At 45.7% G+C, this 18,944-nt stretch overlaps 1 protein-coding gene across 5 annotated transcripts in view; it reads left to right on the top strand.

The window, feature by feature from the left end:
• The first annotated feature begins 3,150 nt into the window (after positions 1 to 3,150).
• The window catches only part of ZC3H18 (zinc finger CCCH-type containing 18), a 65,847-nt gene continuing 50,053 nt past the window's right edge, over positions 3,151 to 18,944 (top strand). For 2 of the 5 annotated variants that reach the window (XM_030581453.1, XM_030581455.1), the window contains exons 1-3: positions 3,151 to 3,184; positions 11,886 to 12,490; positions 17,445 to 17,529. In XM_030581453.1, the coding sequence (XP_030437313.1) occupies positions 11,900 to 12,490; positions 17,445 to 17,529 (676 nt within the window). In that variant the 5' untranslated portion in view covers positions 3,151 to 3,184; positions 11,886 to 11,899. Of the gene's footprint in view, positions 3,185 to 11,882; positions 12,491 to 17,444; positions 17,530 to 18,944 lie in introns of all 5 variants that reach the window. The other 3 variants (XM_030581451.1, XM_030581454.1, XM_030581452.1) reach the window with 2 other exon arrangements.

An 18,944-nucleotide genomic window follows, 5' to 3' on the forward strand; every position in this document is an offset into this window, starting at 1 on the left:
GGAGAATGGCCAGAGCAGAGCGTATGGTGTGGAAGGTGAAATAAAACAAAACAAAACCCAGGCTGTTTTCCCTGAAACAAAATGCTGCAGGCTATTGGAAACTCCAGCCGTAAGTGGTACGCTAACCATCACCACTTTCAAACGGAGCAGCACCTGAGGGTTTTATCTTCGAACCCTTCAGGGGGCCACTTTGGAAAAATTCAGTGTGAACAGAGGCAGAAGAACTGAGCAGCTCACAGTGAACCAAACTAAGTTACTCTGTTCCTCTACCAGGCCTCTTCTACACTGGGGTTTCGGCCCCTGGGATAGCTGCACAGGTGCAAACCCCTCATGTCAACACAAGTTGCAGTGGCATAAATCATGTCTGAGCTAAGGGTTTTCCCAGTGCAGCTACTTGATGATTAAAACCTCAGGGCCAAATTCTCTGCTAATGGAAACTGGCACAGCTCTATTTGGATTCAGCCCCCAGTGTAGACAAAACCTCAGATAGAGTTTAGATGTGGATCTTGGAGCTTGACTTTCTTTTGTATCAAAGAAGATAAAGGTGGAGAGGAACCTGTTATGGGCACAAAGGGAAAACACCCTCCTGTGCCACGTCCCCTGCCTTTGGGTCCATCACTCTTCGCGCCATCTATCCATCCATTCCCACTTGGATCTGATCCTTCTGAAGATCCTTCTGAATCCTTCTGAGATTTGAGTTCTCAGCTTTACAGGGAACACTTTTAAAATAAATAAACACTGATAGGCAGTCCTTGACACCATCAATAACAATAAGACAGCAGCAAGGGGCTGAGCTGGTGTGGTCCCAGGACAACCAGGTAACTAGCCAATGGCTTGATAAGCTCAGAAGGGCCCTGACCTGCCGCTGCCACTCGCCACCAGACACTCCCCCACATCCTGCTGCAGTCTCTCACAGCTGGGTTTCTCAGATCTAAGCATCGCCCGGGGCTGGGAGCTCCATCAGGGGAGACAGAGAGTGTGAGTAAAGTGAAAGTGTCAGAAATCTCACTCCAGACCTGACACGCAGCATCACCTCATATTCCAGTTCTGGGTATCCCAGTCCTGAGCCACAGCCCCCTCGGCTATTCTAAATCAATGGTGGGAGAAATTACCAATGGTTAGAGCAGGGGCAGGCAGTCAAGCGAGCTGGGTTTTATTCCGGGCCATGTCACTGACCTGCTGGGTGACCTATGCAAGATTCTTAACCTCTGTCTCCTTCCGTTTTCCCATCTGTAAATACAGACACTTGCTGTAACTATGTTAACTCTGCCTCCTACAGATGGTATCCTGCCATCTTTCCCTCTTTGCACACAGCATATAGAAAATATGCACCCGTGCATTGCTTTTATAACTTAGCGCATGCATGTCTCCACTACCATGTGTGCTTTAACACCACATGTACCTTCTCTCTTTTCAAACGCAAGGATACTGTGATATGCTAGCTCTGTGTCTAACAATCCACGGAGAACTGGTGGCCACATGGAATCATAAGGCCAGATTCTGTGAGGTGCTGAATATGAACCGATCACCTGGTACGTTCGGGACTTTAATGATGAATGGGGGGTGATTACCTTCAGTATTTGTCTATTCAGGAATTTGTAAAATCCTTGTTTGCATTGTGTGCCTGGCTGGAAAGCAGTCCCACCACTACACAACTGTCACTGAGACATTGGCCGGGTTTGTGATCACTAACAGAATGAAGCTCTGTGTTATGGAACGATGATGGCATCTGTCTTTCTGACTTTCCCAGGGCTATCATGAGAGGGGTGAAGTTAAGGTGATTTGGGTTCCTTGCTTGATAACTGCATTTAACTTTAACTCTGCATTTCTATGAGATGCTTTTTGTTTTGTTTAACTTTAACATTCTTGAAAGACAATATACACACAGACTTCTGCTCTGGGCCTGCAGTCTGTGTGCGCCTAGCACCTGCCATTGTGCTGCCTAAGCGTTGGGTTTCATTGTTGCATTGACCCCTATGCATTGTGGTGTGCTGCATTGCCTTGCCTTTCAGTGCCCGGTTGAGGGATCGGGGTGGTGCAGGGTGTTGTGTAGCACTGAACCCTCTGGCAATAGAGCAGGATGCAGGGCACCGTTGCATATGGTGTGTCACTCTGTAAGTAAATGAATGGATCACATGCACACTGCCTGCCTCCAGCCTGCTACACACACTGCCTGCCCCCAGCCTGTACACACATACACTGCCTGCCCCCCACAGCCTGCTACACACACACACTACCTGACCCCAGCACACACACACTGCCTGCCCCCCACAGCCTGCTACACACACACACTGCCTGCCCCCAAGGGCACACACACTGCCTGCCCCCCCAGCCTGCTACACACATACACTGCCTGCCCCCAGCACACACACTGCCTGCCCCCAGCCTGTACACACACTGCCTGCCCCCCACAGCCTGCTACACACACACTACCTGCCCCCAGCACACACACTGCCTGCCCCCAACAGCCTGCTACACACATGCACGGCCTGCCCCCCACAGCCTGCTACACACACACACTGCCTGCCCCCCACAGCCTGCTACACACACACACACACACTGCCTGCCCCCCACAGCCTGCTACACACACACACACTACCTGCCCCCAGCACACACACTGCCTGCCCCCCACAGCCTGCTACACACACGCACTGCCTGCCCCCCACAGCCTGCTACACACACACACTGCCTGCCCCCCACAGCCTGCTACACACACACACACTGCCTGCCCCCCACAGCCTGCTACACACACACACACTACCTGCCCCCAGCACACACACTGCCTGCCCCCCACAGCCTGCTACACACATGCACGGCCTGCCCCCCACAGCCTGCTACACACACACACTGCCTGCCCCCCCACAGCCTGCTACACACACACTACCTGCCCCCAGCACGCGCGCGCGCGCGCGCGCGCACACACACACACACTCTACCCCCCCCCCGCCGCACAGACACGTTGCCTGGTGCCGCTGTCCCTTTAAGGCCGGCCGGGTGGGGGCGGGGGCGCCCAGCTCCGGGAGGCTGTCGCGTTCCGATGATGTCACACAATGGCCGCCCTGCGCCGCCGCCGCGAGTAGAGGCCCCGTCCCGCGCCGAGAGCCGGAGCCGCCTCCCCCACCCGCCTCGGAGGCGCTGCCGCTCCCCCTCCCCCGCCCCGCGCGAGCCGCCCGCCCCCGCCCAGGTCAGCAGCCGGGGGGCGGCCTAGCCGCCGGGGGGGCTCCAGGGAGCCGGGCGCCTGAGGGGGCCGCCCCGGGCTCCGGCTCCCGGGCAGGGGGGCGGGCCCGGCCCCCAGGATGGAGGAGCTGGCCCCGCGGGGGGGGCAGCGGAGGGGCTCGGGGCTCTGAGCCCCAGGCTGGGAGGGTCGGGGGCTGGGGGGCCCTTACTCCAGGGGAGGAGCGGGATGCGGGCCCCGAAGGGAGGAAGCTGCCTGGAGAGGCGGGGCCCTGCGGGGTGAGTGGGTCTGGGGGGCGGGCTGAGGCACTGGGGAGCTGCAGTAGCACCTGGGTAGGGTGGGGTTGCAGGCAGCCCTGACCGTCGGTGGGCAGTGGAGGTCTAGGGCAGGGTTGTGCTGGGTTCTCAGCCTTTTTCTGTCTCAGCCCCTCCATCCCCCCGACATGCTATAAAAACTCCACCGCCCACCTGTGCCTCAATAACTGGTTTTCTGCGTAAAAAAACAGGTACCGAGTTAAGAGGTAGCAAGCAGGCTATTTGCCTGGGGCCCCAATAAAGCTACATTGCTCAGGTATTGGCTTCAGCCCTGGGTGGCCAGGCTCAGGGCTTCAGCTCCATATTGTGGGGCTTTGGCTTGCTACCCTGGTCCTCAGCAAGTCAAATGCTGGCCCTGCTTGATGACTCCCCTGAAATGTGCTTGTGCCCCTCCCCCCCGGCGGGGGAGGGATTGGACCCCTGGTTGAGAACCACAGCTTCTCCCAAGTGGCTAGGTGCAGGTGGATCTGGGGAAGGTGGGGGCCTGAGTTAGTATACCCACTGGTAAATATATGGGGAGATGATGGATTATTTAAACTGGACAGCTTGTTCAGAATTGTGGATAGATGCAAAGTGACCTGAAGTGAGGCAAAGCTTTACTGATGAAAACCCTTCAGGGCTGTCTGGAAAACATGCTCCCTGGAAATCCAGATGCTGCTCCCTATTCTTTTAAAGCATAATGTTTTACATCTAGACTTGTTTTTCTTTTGTCGCTTCTTCTGACATTGCATATGTGGATTTGTTTTAGAATGAATTTTGCATATTAAGAACATAGGTATTGTGTTAATGAACTCATAAATTAAATGCTCTAACCCTTTTGTTTAGAATGCTAGCCTTTGCCATATAGATATCTATGCCCTATTGGCTTGTTTCATCTGTACAGTGAAATGGTAGCACTGAGGTCTCTCCATGGTATAGCTGTAACCACGTTATCGACAACTGTATTTCAAAACTCTTGTTTCTAGGCTGAGTTCCCTGAGCAGTGTGGACAGGGTTTTTTCCTTAGAATAGTGCTGCGGAGTTACTCACTAACTTGATTTTCAGGCAAATCTGTCAGCAGTGGTTCAACTGTTTTGAAACAGTTATTACTAGCACTGGTCCAGCAGTAGTATGAGCTAGGGCAAATGTGTGAATTCTTTCTTCTGATCTTCATAGGGTTTATCCAGTGTGTGGAAAGAGGTTAAGATCTCTTCCTAGCGTAAGCAAACTCTTACTAACCATCTCACTCAACTTATTTTAATGCAGTTTAATTCTGAAACCTAATTATTAATGAATAATGTGCTTAATAAGTTTAACAACTTCATTTTTATTCTCTGTAATTAGACTGATGTGCCAATAGTTTAAGGTGGGAATTTCACAGATTACAGATATTAGAAAAGCTTTGCATGGTCCAACAGTAGCACCTTCAAGATTATGGGAGAGCTGGACGAAAGGAGACCACAAAAATCATTTCAGCAGCCAGGGGGCTACCTCTCCCACAACCTCTTAACTGTACTGAGGAGGGATGTCTTCTAGTCCTTTCTCCCTCAGCTTCTGTTTTATAAGGCATCCTTCTCTCCAGGGCCTGCCTCTGATGCTCAGAGCTCTCTAAAGTCCCCAGAATGAAATTGACTTGTTTCAATGATGGCTCATGGAATTCCAATATTGAAATTGACAATACTCTGATTAGTTTCCACTTTGCTGTAGTTTGGAGAGCCTGAGCAGTTGCAGAGATGCTGGAGCTGAGGGAGACGTTACTTCATGGGCTTACACTTTGTTCATGTTTGGAAGACGTTCTTTTCAATAATGATGGTTAAACCTTTTTAATGAAAGCTTAGGTGCTGTGCAAATTGATGACATTTGCCCAAGAAAGCTTTTCTATTAGTCCCGGGAGACTGGATTTTTCTAACATTTGCTTAAATAGATTTTAGTGTATCAAGGACAAAACTGTTTTCAGCATGGTTACAGAAAGTATTCTTAAGATCTGATGACAGCAAGTTACTGTTTTCAGCACTAGTTCAGTGGACTTACTGCTAACAGATTGTTTTCAGCAGCTGGTCAGTTTGCTATTGTAGGCAGAGCTTAACTTTCTGGAGATTTAATTGAGTATACTACTTAAATAGTTGTACCTTTTAACGAGTTTCTGTCAAATATTGCTCAAATAGTGGAATTTTCCTTCTGCAGAAAGAAGAGCTCTAGGAACAGATTTTGATTAACACCTACTTTAAGACAGCTTGTCCAAATAAGAAACATACATCTCCAGCCATTTAAAACATCTTTGTTAAAACTAGATAAATTCTGCCCTTAGAGTCATGTGGACAGCTCCTGTTGATTTCACTGGGATATGCATAGAGCAAGAGAGGACTGAATTTAGCACTATTTCTTGTAAAAGGCATTAACAAGGGCCCTGAGCCCAGAAGACTAAGCTACCTTAAATTCCATTGCTGTTATCTTCTCTCTAAACTATTTCCCGTAGATGCTTCTGTCTTAACTATTTCCCTTATACACTTAACCTCCACACAAAGAGAGCAACAGTGTTAGTTAGAATCCAGCCTCTCTGTTCAGTGTACCTGTCAAACTGTGCTGCAGCAACTCAAGAACAGGAGTACCAACCTCAGGGCAAACTGTTAAGAAGCAGGTCACAAACCTCAATTGGAGGAGAATTTTATACTTAGTTTTCCCCAACCATTTATTAAGTGTAAACTCCTCAAGCACCATAACAGCCTAACTATGAAGTCACACACAGTTCCCTTGGGCATTCCGATCTATCTTGCCATCCAGGTAACCTTACCTTTGTGGTAGATAGTCTTTTATACCAAAAATCACAACAATGTTCAGTGTTGTATTCAGGTCCCAGGATATTAGACAAGGTAGATGAGGCAATATCTTTTACTGGACCAACTTCTCTTGGTGAGAGACAAATTGAACTCTTTGTAAGCTCGAAAGCATGTCTGTGTCACCAACAGAAGTTGGTCCAATAGAAGACATTTCTGCACCCACCTTGTTTCTCCTTTGACAGGGTTACTGTTCCAGACAATAGAAGTTGAACATAGTCTTGAGCACAGGACCAGAAGTTTGGAATTCCTGAGTTCTAATCTAGGCTCTGTTGCCTTGAGCAAGTCAGGTTAAAAATCATATTTCAAAAAATAACATCCTTGTGTTATGAACAGTACTTTGCTTAATAAAATGGAAATAATTTTAAAATCTCTTCACTAGTTAAGCTGTTTTATATTGCGTTTGTTTCCATTTCCAAATTTCAGTGTGGAATTTCTCCTGCGTAGCTCCAATGCTGTCTTGTTTAACTTGCAAAAGTGCAGAAGAATACTTTTGTATTAAAAAAAAAGATTTAATAATTTTTTTAAGAACATTTTTATTGGTCTTTGGTTTGGTAAAAGTTTATTTTAACATAACCAGAAGTGGGATAAATATGAACAGACTGCCCTTTTCACCTCTCCTCAGTAAGCAGATCCATTTTATGTACTGTAAAAATGAGGATAAAAACTTAAGTACCTGCAGTGATGGTCTGAGGATTTGTTCATATTTACATCCAAAAACCTACATTAAAACAAAGTCAAACACTCAAAAGTTACGAAATGCCAGAACTCAGGTTGTCCGTGCAACCTTAATTTTACCACCTCATGCACCTGCGTTATGATAGTCTTCTATTGCACGATCACATTCTGTTTTTTCCTCGCAGGATATCTGCCTCATTCTGTGCACAGGATGGGCCTGCTTTGGAGATGAATCAGGACTGTGTAGTGAATGAGGCTTTTTGCCTTTAGCACTCCTGCATCATGTGTCACAGATCTGGAACATGTATAGTGAATGAGGCAGGGGATTGCAGGAAAAGAAGAATGTTACTGTAGCAAATTGGATTCTATTCCTGCCTCTGCCACAGAATTCCTATGTGATAGGCAAGTCACTTAAACCAAAGTTTCCATTGGTAGCCATCGTGTGTTCCTCATCTTCTGGGTACTGAACATGAGACACTTAGGGTCAAAGTTACGGAAATGCTGAGCACTCCAGTTGCAGCTGAGGTCGCTGGGAGTTTTGCTCTGAATAGGCCGACCCTTGGCATCTCAAACTGGGGACCCTACATTAGTGCCACACTTTTGACGTCGCCCTTCTGCAGTCAGGTCAGACCGTTTCCTCCTTTATGCTCCCTGGTGTAGAGGGAGGAAGGCAGAGGCTTTGAAAGCACAGGAGAGACAGTCTCCCTGCTTTCAGTTGTGGTGCCACAACCCTTGGTGGCAAGGGAGGTGCAATTGCAGGGAAGGTCCTGCTCAGCCTCTGCACCCTTGCAATGGAACATGTTCAGCTGCTCTGTGGGGATAACACATGCACAGTCCAGTCACATATAGAAACCGTGAAGGATGCAGAATGTTCAGTGCATGCAGAATCTTAGGAGAATTTAGCTACCAAAGTCTAGCAAGTCTCTACTGAGCATATGTGAACTAGATTTTTTTCAGAAGCTTATTACTTGGCCAAATGTGGGTGAATTCTCATGGGGCCAGCAAAAGGTACATCCCTGGCACCAGAACAACCCTGCCTGCCAAATTTAAAATCCCAGATCCAATGCATGAAGGCATTTTTTTTACTTGAGTGAAACCAACATTTTTCTACAATCCCATTCTCAGAAACAACTGAAATGTTTAGTTGAAACTTTCAGGAAAAACAAACAAACAAAACAGCCTGGTTCAGGCACTGATTCAGGTTAAAGTTTGGCAAAGTTACTGGCAACTGAAAACAGGGCTTTCTAATGAAAAAAGTCGGGTGACCTTAAACAGAGGTGGCCCCACCCATAAATTATGAAGTGGTTTTGAAGTATGTTAAGTTGAAGGTAGTATTTATTAATTGGTTTATTGCCACATAACTCTAGGTTATAAGTCCTGTAGCATTATATGTAGATTGGTAGTTCTGCAAAAAAAAAAAAAAATCCATTTGTATTTCTCACAAATTTGCCTTTAACCCATTATAAACTGGGCCAATTTTATAGCATGAGGTTCAGAGTTATTCCTTTTCTTTGAACAGATCTGTTTAGTTCACCTCCACTCAGCCAGTCACAGTGCATCTCTTCCTGTCCTATTGTACTTCTGTAATACTGCTCCAAATAAAGCCCTTGCGGTGTTAGCACAGCTTCCTCACTTGCTTTCCCTCCAGTCCTCTGGACCTGTTTGGGGAATCTGAGAACTCAGAGACAAGTGTGTCATCTAGGACCTAGGCATCTGCATTTCAGCCAGAGCAGGACTGATTGCAGTGGTAGGGTGGTAAATGCTGTCAATCTAAACTTCTTGGAGTAAATTTTAGGCTGGAATTTTCACTAACCTTCGTTTCATTGAAGGAACAACAGTTAGTGGCCTACAAGGAGAATGGTGGCCACTCCTGTCCCCATGTTAATATAAAAAATTATCACACCATTTTATCATCCCACTTTTTTCCTTGTTCTAGTTTCACCTTGTGATTCTTATGGTGGGTTTTCTTGATTTCCATAGAGTTGCTTGTAGCATAATAATCACATCATTTGTTCATCTGGGCATAGTTTTTCTATTGTACTGGTGAACTGAGGCAGAGTGATGACCATGGAAATTGACCAGCTGACTGAAGCGAGGGCCCTCGGTGTATCCACATGACAGCAGACAGTGCAAACTTCCCATGTGCGCTGCCTCACTAAAGTAGCTTTAGAGATGACCCAGCAGACGAGGTTTGAGGCCCGTTGCTGAGGATCGGTATGGGGAAACTTGCAGTGCTGCTGCTGGGAAGCAGGAAATATGTCATGAACTAACATGAACGCTTGCCTTTGTGAATGCTGTTGTTAAGACAGCACTGGTTCTATGTACATTTGTCCCTTCTATCACTTCTTAGTGGAGCTCAACAGGAGAGAGAGGTGCCTGGACTAGACTGTGGTCTTGTAGTTTTAGGAACAGCCAGCAGAGGTGAACGTTTGTACTCAGCAGCCAAATGGATAAAATGAGCATAAGCACATTTTCTCCCACTCCCTTCACATCCCCTAAACCGCATCCTCTTTTTAAACAACTTGTTTGCAGCAGGTTAGAAAACAAATAAATTCCCCTATCTCATCTTTGCTTGACAGTTTGTACGTTTCTCCAGGCCTGTTAATGTTGACCTTTTATGTGAGATGTAACAAATTGTAAGTAAATTGCCATGCATGTGCTGGAAAGGGTAATTTCTCAGGCAGTTAGATAATTAAAATTGTCATAGAACTGTTCTTACAGGAAGTAACAATTTGTGACTGACATTTGAGTTCAGCATCAACCTTTAAATGTTTTTGAAAACACAATTTATTAGAAATCTGTCCCGTAATGCACTTAACTGTCCAGAACTGCAATTAGCAAGAGGCAATTAGCTGTATTTTTATTGAGCTTTTAATTTCGTAATAAAATCACAAAGTTGGTCATTTGAGGAAGCTCTGTGTGCTGAGAAACACTGGAAACTACTACTAGGGCCAAAATGTGTCTACCATAATCTCAGTGGTAAACTGGGCTGACTGGGAGTGAGAGCGACCCATGGGGGGTGGGGGGGCTGTTGGAAGAAGACACAAAAACAAAAGTGGGGGAAAACGAAGGCTCTGTTGTTGTTGTTTTTAACATGAGGAAACTGAGAAACCCAGGCTAAGCAAATTGCCCAAGCCAACACAGCAAATCGATAGCAAGGATTGGAGTTCCAGAGTTCCTGGTTTCCTATCCTGGGCTCTAACTACTAAACCATGTTACCTGTAACACCCTTCCTGCCCCATATCCGTGCTGAGAGCCAAACTCCTTAATAATCAGCCAGGGTTTGGTGTTTAAAGTTCTGAGACTTGTTGTTTTTTTCAGTCTTAAAATCTGTTTAGATTTCATGGCAGTCTGCTTGACCACTAGTGACCTAGCATGCCCCTGTCGTCGTCTGTTGCCTGTCCCTAAGGTAAATGGCAGCCTTTTTTGCTACAGTCTGGGCCAGAGAAACTCCGTAGTAAAGAGTGAGTGAGCTACTGTTGTGGACCAGGAAAGGAGAAAACACTGCGGTGGTAACTCTCTTTCTTCACACAGAAGTAGAATTGATGGATACAAGCTGTTTGAAGGAGACATAGGTTGTCTCCTTAAAGAAGCTCCCTTCTACTTGGTTTAATATAATATTTTATATGTGCAGCATCTTTCATCTGAAGAGTTTAAATGTAAACTGAAAATCTGGCACTTTATGCAGCTCTCAACTGCAGTTGTTTCACAAAGTGGACAAGCTTTTAGCGATCTGTAATGGAGATGAATCAGTTGAGTGAAGCATGACGCATATTTTGAGGGATGGAATCGGTTTGTGAGAGGAGTTTAATAAAACTGATTTGCAATCCCATGATTTTTCTTTCAGCTATAAAGCTACCTTAACAAGCCTAATACCAGTTCTTCTCTTGACTTCTAACTTCTGCCTCCTGCCCTCCAAAACCTACATTATTATAGAACACTTTCACAAAGAAAAGTCAGACTATGTGTGCGTGCGCGTGTGTGTACACACATATACATCTATATATATAAAATTAATGGTGAATTTAGTACTTTGGAAAAGCATCAGATTGACAATGCTGGGAACTTAAAGCCTCTGTTTAATCATCCATAGATAAAGGACTGAGAATACAGTATGAACTTTCTCATGCTACACAATTAGTTTGCCTCTCCAGCATTCTGGAGGAGTAACCTCGATACCCAGTTTAGACCCATACCCCTTCAGTCCTGGGATTCTTCTGAGACTGCCAACTGATGCCAGTTATTGTGGTGTGTCTGGTGATACGTACTTTGTTCTCAGGGTTAAGGTATCTGCACAGAGTACCAAATAGCTATCAAATGGTAACAACTTTACCTGGAGGTCAGAAGATCTGTACCTCATTACCAGTTCCCTGGGCCATCCAGTCCCCTATAAAGTCAGCCTTCTCCTTTGTGGAACGCAAATGCGTTTGCCGTATTACTTCTGAAATACCTTCTGCCTTGCCTCTTGTCATTACTGTACTTTATCTCTTCTATTATAAAGAGAGACCTAATTGTGAAATGTTCATATTGAACTTACAAGAAAAGACATGATGCAGCACATGGATATATTTGATATTGAAATGTTTACTTCAAGATATTTTAGATACAGTATTACTATGTAGAGAGGGTGGTGCTTAGACATCGTTTTTCATTCTAAATTTAACTTTATTAAAAGTTTCTTAATAATCTAAACCAGCCACACACATGTGCAGTTCTTGTTTTGTCTTTGCCCTGGCCAATATGTATAGCTCTTCTCTGCTAAGATATTGAGGTAAGCCCTGACCATGCATTCAGGCAACATCTCCTCCAGTAGAAAGATACCAACTGTATCCCTGTATTTTATACAATAAGTGAGGGCAAGGTTTTTGTTCCACATACTAAATGTATTGTGTTTGCCCTTAGCAGACTAGCAAGTACTGATGGATGTTTCCGACAGCCCTGAGCAACACCCCTGCTCTCCTGAGGAGGAGGACCAGCAGCTCTCAGACGACGAAATCCTGAAAGAGAGTGGCTCAGATCGGGAACTGGATGGAGAGGGTCATGGCAACATTCTGGAGGAAGAGGAAGAGGAGGATGCAGCCAGGGGACTGAGTCAGGGTGAAGAGGAGAACCACTCAGATGAGGAGGACCACTTAAGTGAAACCAAGTCTCAGGACTCTGATAATAATGAGCAGAGCAGGGAGCTGAAGAGCTCCCTGTGTCACAAGGAGGAGGAGGAAGACCGGACAATTGATCTTGGAGACGAAGCATCCTCTGTCACTCGGGAGCTGGATGAGCATGAATTGGACTACGATGAGGAGGTTCCCGAGGAGCCAAGTGCTGCTGTTCCAGAGGATGAGGCAGAGAAGGTCGGGGGTGAGGATGACGAGGAGGAAGAGAAGGGAGACGATGCACCTGAGGATGAGAAGAAATCCAACAGTAAAAGCGATGATGAAAAGGATGGCCAGGATCCCCTCAAAGAGAAGAAGAAAGAGGAAGATGATGGAGAAATTGATGATGGCGAAATTGATGTAAGTTTGAGTTATCCTTAGACAAGGGAGGGAATTCAGCAATGCCTGTGTGGGGTGGGGAAATCTGTTGTTCTGCCCTTGGATTCAGAATTAGCTGGCTCTTAGGCTGGCATGCCCTGAACATCTGTCTAATTTATGGCCTCTAACTACTGTAGGCTCTCAAACTGTCCATCACTGCCTGTCCCTCACGAGCTCAGGTTATGCCCCAGCATATAAATGAGATGCATATTTCTGAAAAGGAAGGCCTGCTGTGTATATAACTGTGACTTCAGTTGCTGTGTACTCTGGAAAAACTTACTGCGCCCAACATCTGTAAAGATGTCTCAAGTAAACTCGGTCCTGATCAGTGCACAGGGTCTCCAGAGCTTCAGATTTCTACCTTTGCTCACCAAGGACTTTTGGGTAATGCTAGCACCTAGTTAGCCAGCCACATGCTAGGCGCTTACAAGCTATGCCATCACTTGTACGTTGTTAACCTACCAGGCTATAATGGCTCCTGAGGATGGGATGTGTGGCAAACCCAAGTGTTTTAAAATAGATTTTATTGTTTGTATTGCAATAGTGCCTTAAAACCCTAGTCGTGGATCAGGACTCCATTGTGCTAGGCAGTGTACAAACAACATAACAAAAAGAGCTGACAATAGAAGTAGATTGTTGTCTGCCGCTTTGGTGATGAGCACTTCCTGTGGTGATGGATCTAAGTTTGTGCTCGGAAAGGCAAAGTGAGCGATCCCATTAGGAACTGTGGTCAATAGCACTTACTTAGCACTTTGTGCCCAGATTGCTGTGTGGCAGCACTCTGCAGTCACCATGTGTAATATTAGTGCCATTTTACAAGTGGAGAAGAATGAGCTGGTGGTGAAATGACTTTCTCAGTACCACAGATCAGGGACGCAGAACCCTTCCTATGGGCTCCCAGTCTTGTGGTTAGGCCATACTTCACTCTGACTACTGGGAGTGTAAGACAGCACTTAAAATATAAAAGCCGAATGGTTAGCATTAATTCCTCTGTGTCAGAGACCCAAGTGCAATTTCTTGGCTCTATTTCTTGTTCCCCATGCATGAGGTGCAACTGGGCAGGGAAAGTTTGTCACTGCAGCACCACTCGATAATCAAGCAAGGAAGCAATGGGTTTAGAAAGGAGTCATTTCTAGTCCTACTCAGCCAAGGAAGATTGCCCAAACCTGAGAGCGAGAATGTCAGGGTAGAAGAGTAGGATGTTCTCCACTGATGACTAAGCCCTGGTCTACACTGGGTGGGGGGATGTCGACATAAGATATGCAACTTCAGCTGGAGCCGGCGTATCTTAGGTCGGCTTGCCGCTGTCCTCATGGCCAGGTGAGTCGACCGCTGCCGCTTCCCCATCGACTCTGCTTCCGCCTCTCGCGAGCTGGCGTTTTGGAGTCAACGGGGAGCGCATTCGGGAATCAATTTATCCACGTCTAGACGAGACGCGATAAATCGATCCCCAATAGATAGATCTCTACCCGCCGATCCGGCGCATAGTGAAGACCTGCCCTAAGGGAGAGGAAGTTAATTGGAGGAGACGTACAAAATAATAGTCTGTCATTTCAATTTGTTTTTCAGTTGGGCTGCAGCTAGCAGTGACATTTTCTGAAAAAGAGGTTCAGATTGGAACGGAAATTGTAGTAGACCAGAATTAGCTGAAGTTAGCGTAGAATGCAAATTATGCATTGCTGTCTGGCTGAACTACTCCATTATGATAAAATGTTCAGGAAACTTGGGTGAATGACAGAGGATTTAGCTTATTAGAACTTCTTGAAAAAGACCTCAAGTCCTAAATCTTGTGGGTAGAATACAGTAACAGAATTGATCTTTCCTGCATTGACCACCTGTCTTTGCTTTGATCAGTTGAATGGCTCAGTTCTTAGCCCAAAGGTCTGGTTCACACCCCAGTCAGCAATCCTCTGACAAATATCTTGAATTTTCTTTATTGATTTAATCACATGGTGCTTTGGCTAACTTAGTGGTCAGGATCACACGTTTCCTCTTATGTTCTGCTCATTGTGGAAGATGATCTGATAAAATTCATTATATATTTTCAAACGACTCAAACATTCTGACTCAGTTTCACTACAGGTTAAACCAGGGATGGGCAAAATACGGCCCATGGGCCAGATCTGGCCCGTCTAACATTTCTGTCCAGCCCACCAGGCTCTTTGCCCCTGTGGCATAGCGGGGCGCTTGGGCAGGCTGCCTACCTGCTGTGACCCTGTGCTGCTCCTGGAAGTAGACGACTGCTGTTAGCATGTCTCTGAGCGCCTCCGGTGGAAACCGGCCAATGGGAACTGCGGGGGTGGTGCTTGTGAACGCGGGCAGTGCACCGAGACCCACTGCTGTCCTCCCCCCAAGGGACACGCAGAGGTGTGCCAGCAGCAGCCAGCCATAGCTGGTTCCAGGAGCAGCGTGGGGCTACAGCATGCAGGCAGCCTGCCTGAGCCCTGCTGCGCTGCTGGCCAGGAGCTGCCTGTGATAAGCCCCTCCCGGTCATACCCCCTCCTGCATCCCAATTCCCAACCCCAGCCCAGAGCCCCCTCCTCCACCAAACTCCCTCCCAGACCCCACACTCTCTCCCGCACCCCAACCATCTGCCCCAGGTCAGAGCCCCCTTCTGCACCCAAGCTCCCTCCCAGACTCCCTCCATTAATATAGTAGAAATGGACGGCCCATGATGACTTATCAAAATTTGTGGCTTGGCCTCCTGCGAAAATTATTTCCCACCCCTAGGTTAGACATTTCTGTGTTCTATACTACCTGAAATCCTTGTGGTGTGAGAACCCAAGCAATTAAATTTACTGGATCCCTAAAATCATTTCAGAATAACTTTTAACACGCAGCTTGATACAGTTCTAAAGCGTTCCTCCCGATTGCTAGGGATTCCTGAGAACGCTGTCCACACTAATATGCAAGATGAATTTGCACTCCGAATGGCTTTCATATATTAGCTTATAATGGGGATCCCAGCTGTCTGATTCTTGTTAGACCACGCCGAATTAAATACTCTCTCTTTTGTTCAAGCACCAGATTTGCAAAGATTTCGCACAGTTCTAGTGAGAAGAGCTGCATTAAGCTGGCTATTCCATTCACATTATGTTGAATGCAAGACCCATCTTTTCTGGGGGGGATGTTAATTTGTCTGCAATTTATGCTGTTTGTGGACATTTTTAGCTTGATGGGGAAGAAAAGCTAGCACAAGATTTAAACATATACACTATTTGTAGGCATTTTAAAAAAGGAGCTCTGGCCCGAGAGAATCTCGGAAGGAATAGAGTGAAAGAGAGGTGGGTTATCCAGAGCCAAGTGGACATTTCTTCTGCTTTCCAGCTGTTACATTACTAAAAATACATAAAACGCTTTCCTCATATAACTTTTCCATGGATGTAATCACTGTAGTTGCTACAGGGATGTCATGACTGTCAGTGAGAGGGAAGGTATCCACAAGACACTTTCTCTGTTAAGATGTGTTCCACAGTATGGCAATATTTGCATCTCTTTGAGGTAGAGAAGCTGAGAGGGCAAGGTAAGGTTCCAACACCTTGTTGGGTACATCTACACTGCATCTGGGAGTGTGTTTCCCAGAATGGGTAGACAGAGACACACTAGCTCTGCTTCAGCTAGCATGCTAAAAATAGCAGTGTAGCCAGGGGTCGTGTGGGCAGCAACTTGGGCTTGTTGCTGTAGAACGTACCCAGGATGTCCAGACGTGTTAATGGGCAGGTGGCTAGCCTGAGCCATTGCCAATGCAATTGCTGGCTATGCTGCTATTTTTAGCATGCAACCTTGAGGAGAGCTAGCACATGTCCATCTGTCCAAGCTGGGAAGCACGCTGCCAGCTGCATTGTATGCATACCCTTAGTCCGAACAGCTGTCATTCTGGCCCCTAGTGCCTTTGATGTCACTTGTCACATATGTTTTCTCTCCACTGGACCCCTTTAAAAAAAACCTCCCTTTGACCTGACAAATCCAAGTGGCTAAAAGCTTTTTCCAAAAGGGTTTCCTTTGGGAACAAAAGCAAGGCCTGCTCTGTGAAGCTACACTTGTTTTATTCTGTGGATATACATTTTCATAAATCATATTTGGATGTCTAATCTTCCAGGATGACTAATCCTGAAGGCAACTTGGAGAGCCTCTACGCACTCCATCTTTCTAAGGTTCTCCCTGTGCTGCATCATGGCTCTCAGTTTATGCTGAGTTCCATTACAAGCCATGCTGCTTTATGACTCGACGCTGAACTCCTGAGCAGTGTTTAAAAATCAAAGGGTAGGAATCGTGGAGAAGGGAGTGTGATTTAACTGCTGCAACAGGGGACTATGAAAACAACAGATTTAACTTCCTCCCTGAAAGGCTGGTCATGAGATTCTGTCACTACACACGATAAAGAAGCATATTCAAATGGGTGTTAGAACACAGCAGTTGTCCTCCAGAACTTAATATGTAGGTTCCCAACATCTGTATCAGCTCTCCTCATCAGTCACTCTTTCAGGGTGGTCTGTATACAAGAGTCACAGCATTGTAATTAAACATGCATTTTTAAATTGATAAACTAAAGGAGGGACTCAAGATAAATTAGTATGATACGGTTCAGTTGATTTCAGAGTGTCCACTTGAGTTTGTCCCAGTTTAACTAAAACAATTTAAAAACATGGAAAATGGATGCCACTTAGTCCCTAGACAAGGCTTCAGATTCTAAAAGAAGCTCTTGATGCTTGCAGGATTTCCAGTCTTCCCTGGAACACTAGAATTAATACCCTCCCTACCCTTTCTTAGGCACAGGAAGGTCCACAGTGCATATCACACTGTTATGTTCCCAGTTGCCCCGGGACACAAATTCCCTGTAACTGTGGAGTTGCTGGCTTTGATTTGATTGTGGAAGAGTTTGTGGTTTTCATGATGACTTGACTTTCTTAAGCATCTGTCCTTCTGTGCCTTGCAGGATGATGATCTGGAAGAGGGAGAAGTTAAAGACCCCAGTGATAGGAAAGTGAGGCCACGTCCCACCTGCCGATTCTTCATGAAAGGTAACAATACACTGCAGCAGAGGGAATGAATCGAGCACTCTGTGGCTTCTCTTGTTCAGTAGTGTAACTGTTGGACTACCAATCACATGAGGCATGCCGTCCCAGACATCACTCAGATCACTTTTCTTTTCCATGGTGGCCAAGTGCTGATTGTGCAAAGGGCCAACATGCAAAATATGTAAAAAGTGTTCTTTCTGAAGTGCAGAATACCTCAAATAAAGGATGACTTACCGCACCTTGAAATAAAAATTTCTTCAGACGTCCTCTTAATAATCAAATATTGCTTCAAATGTTTTAAAAATATTACATTGTACAAGTTAGAGATGGAGAATACTCATTCGTTCTTGTCTAGTTCATGCCCTGCCAGGGCAGAATTGTTCCCTGCAGCCCAATGTCCAGGTTATGTCTGTAAATCTCAAACAATAGGATTCCCCTTCTTCCTTTGAGAGACATTTATTGAAATATCTTTTATTGAAGACAAGGCTAGAAATAAAGTTGCATTTCCCTGTAAATGTTAACTTGGTGTGTCATGTTCCTTTCCTCTCAGCTCCACCAACACTGATCTGCTCGGTATTGCATTTAATGAATAGCGTCTGCCATTTCTACCAAGCAATGCGCTGTATGTAAATGTGCTGTTCTGAAATGCAGAACATTTTTAGAAACTGTCCATAAAGAGTTCCAAAGAAGCACAGTGTTCAAGTCAGACGTAGCATCAGGACTGATTGATTAGGTGAGGAATGGTAGTTTTCCTTTTATTACAGAACACTGGATTCACACTGAGTAGGCTACTAGCATGGTCGGGAAGAGAAACTTTTCCCCTCAGTATAGAAAATCAAAAATGTGAGACCTATTGAAGTATATGATACAATATAATCTGGATTAATGAAGTTTTAGGTCTTTATGGTCTTCATGATAACAGATCATAATGGCAGAGTCCTCACTGAAGGTCATGACACTACATGCCGGTGGAGGGATTACTGTGACAATCTGTATGCCTCGTCAGAGCCACTTAAAATACAAGACCGCAGAAAGGAGTGTGTGGAGCGGGAGCCATTAATCCTGCAACAGGAAGTGGTGCATGCTATTATATATATTAAAAAAAAAAAAAAAGCCTGGTAAATGTTAAAAGTGAATGATGACCACATATTGATGTCATGTCGAAAATTTGCAGTGATGTATGGATGATTAGAACTGACCTGATAGCTGGACGAATGAAATCCTTCTGCCTGTATCAGAGAAAGGAGACATAACGGAGTGTAGTAACAGTCATATTATCTCCCTATTATTGCACATGAGCGAAATTCTGCTCTGCGTAATCCAGGATTGCATGAAGGAAGGATAGAAACAGAAACCACCATAACAAGCCGGTTTCAGAGAGGGAAGAGGCACGTGATCAGGTCACAAGCATCACATAT

The sequence above is a fragment of the Gopherus evgoodei genome, chromosome 12, assembly GCF_007399415.2.
Source record: "Gopherus evgoodei ecotype Sinaloan lineage chromosome 12, rGopEvg1_v1.p, whole genome shotgun sequence".
NCBI classification, from domain to species: domain Eukaryota; kingdom Metazoa; phylum Chordata; order Testudines; family Testudinidae; genus Gopherus; species Gopherus evgoodei.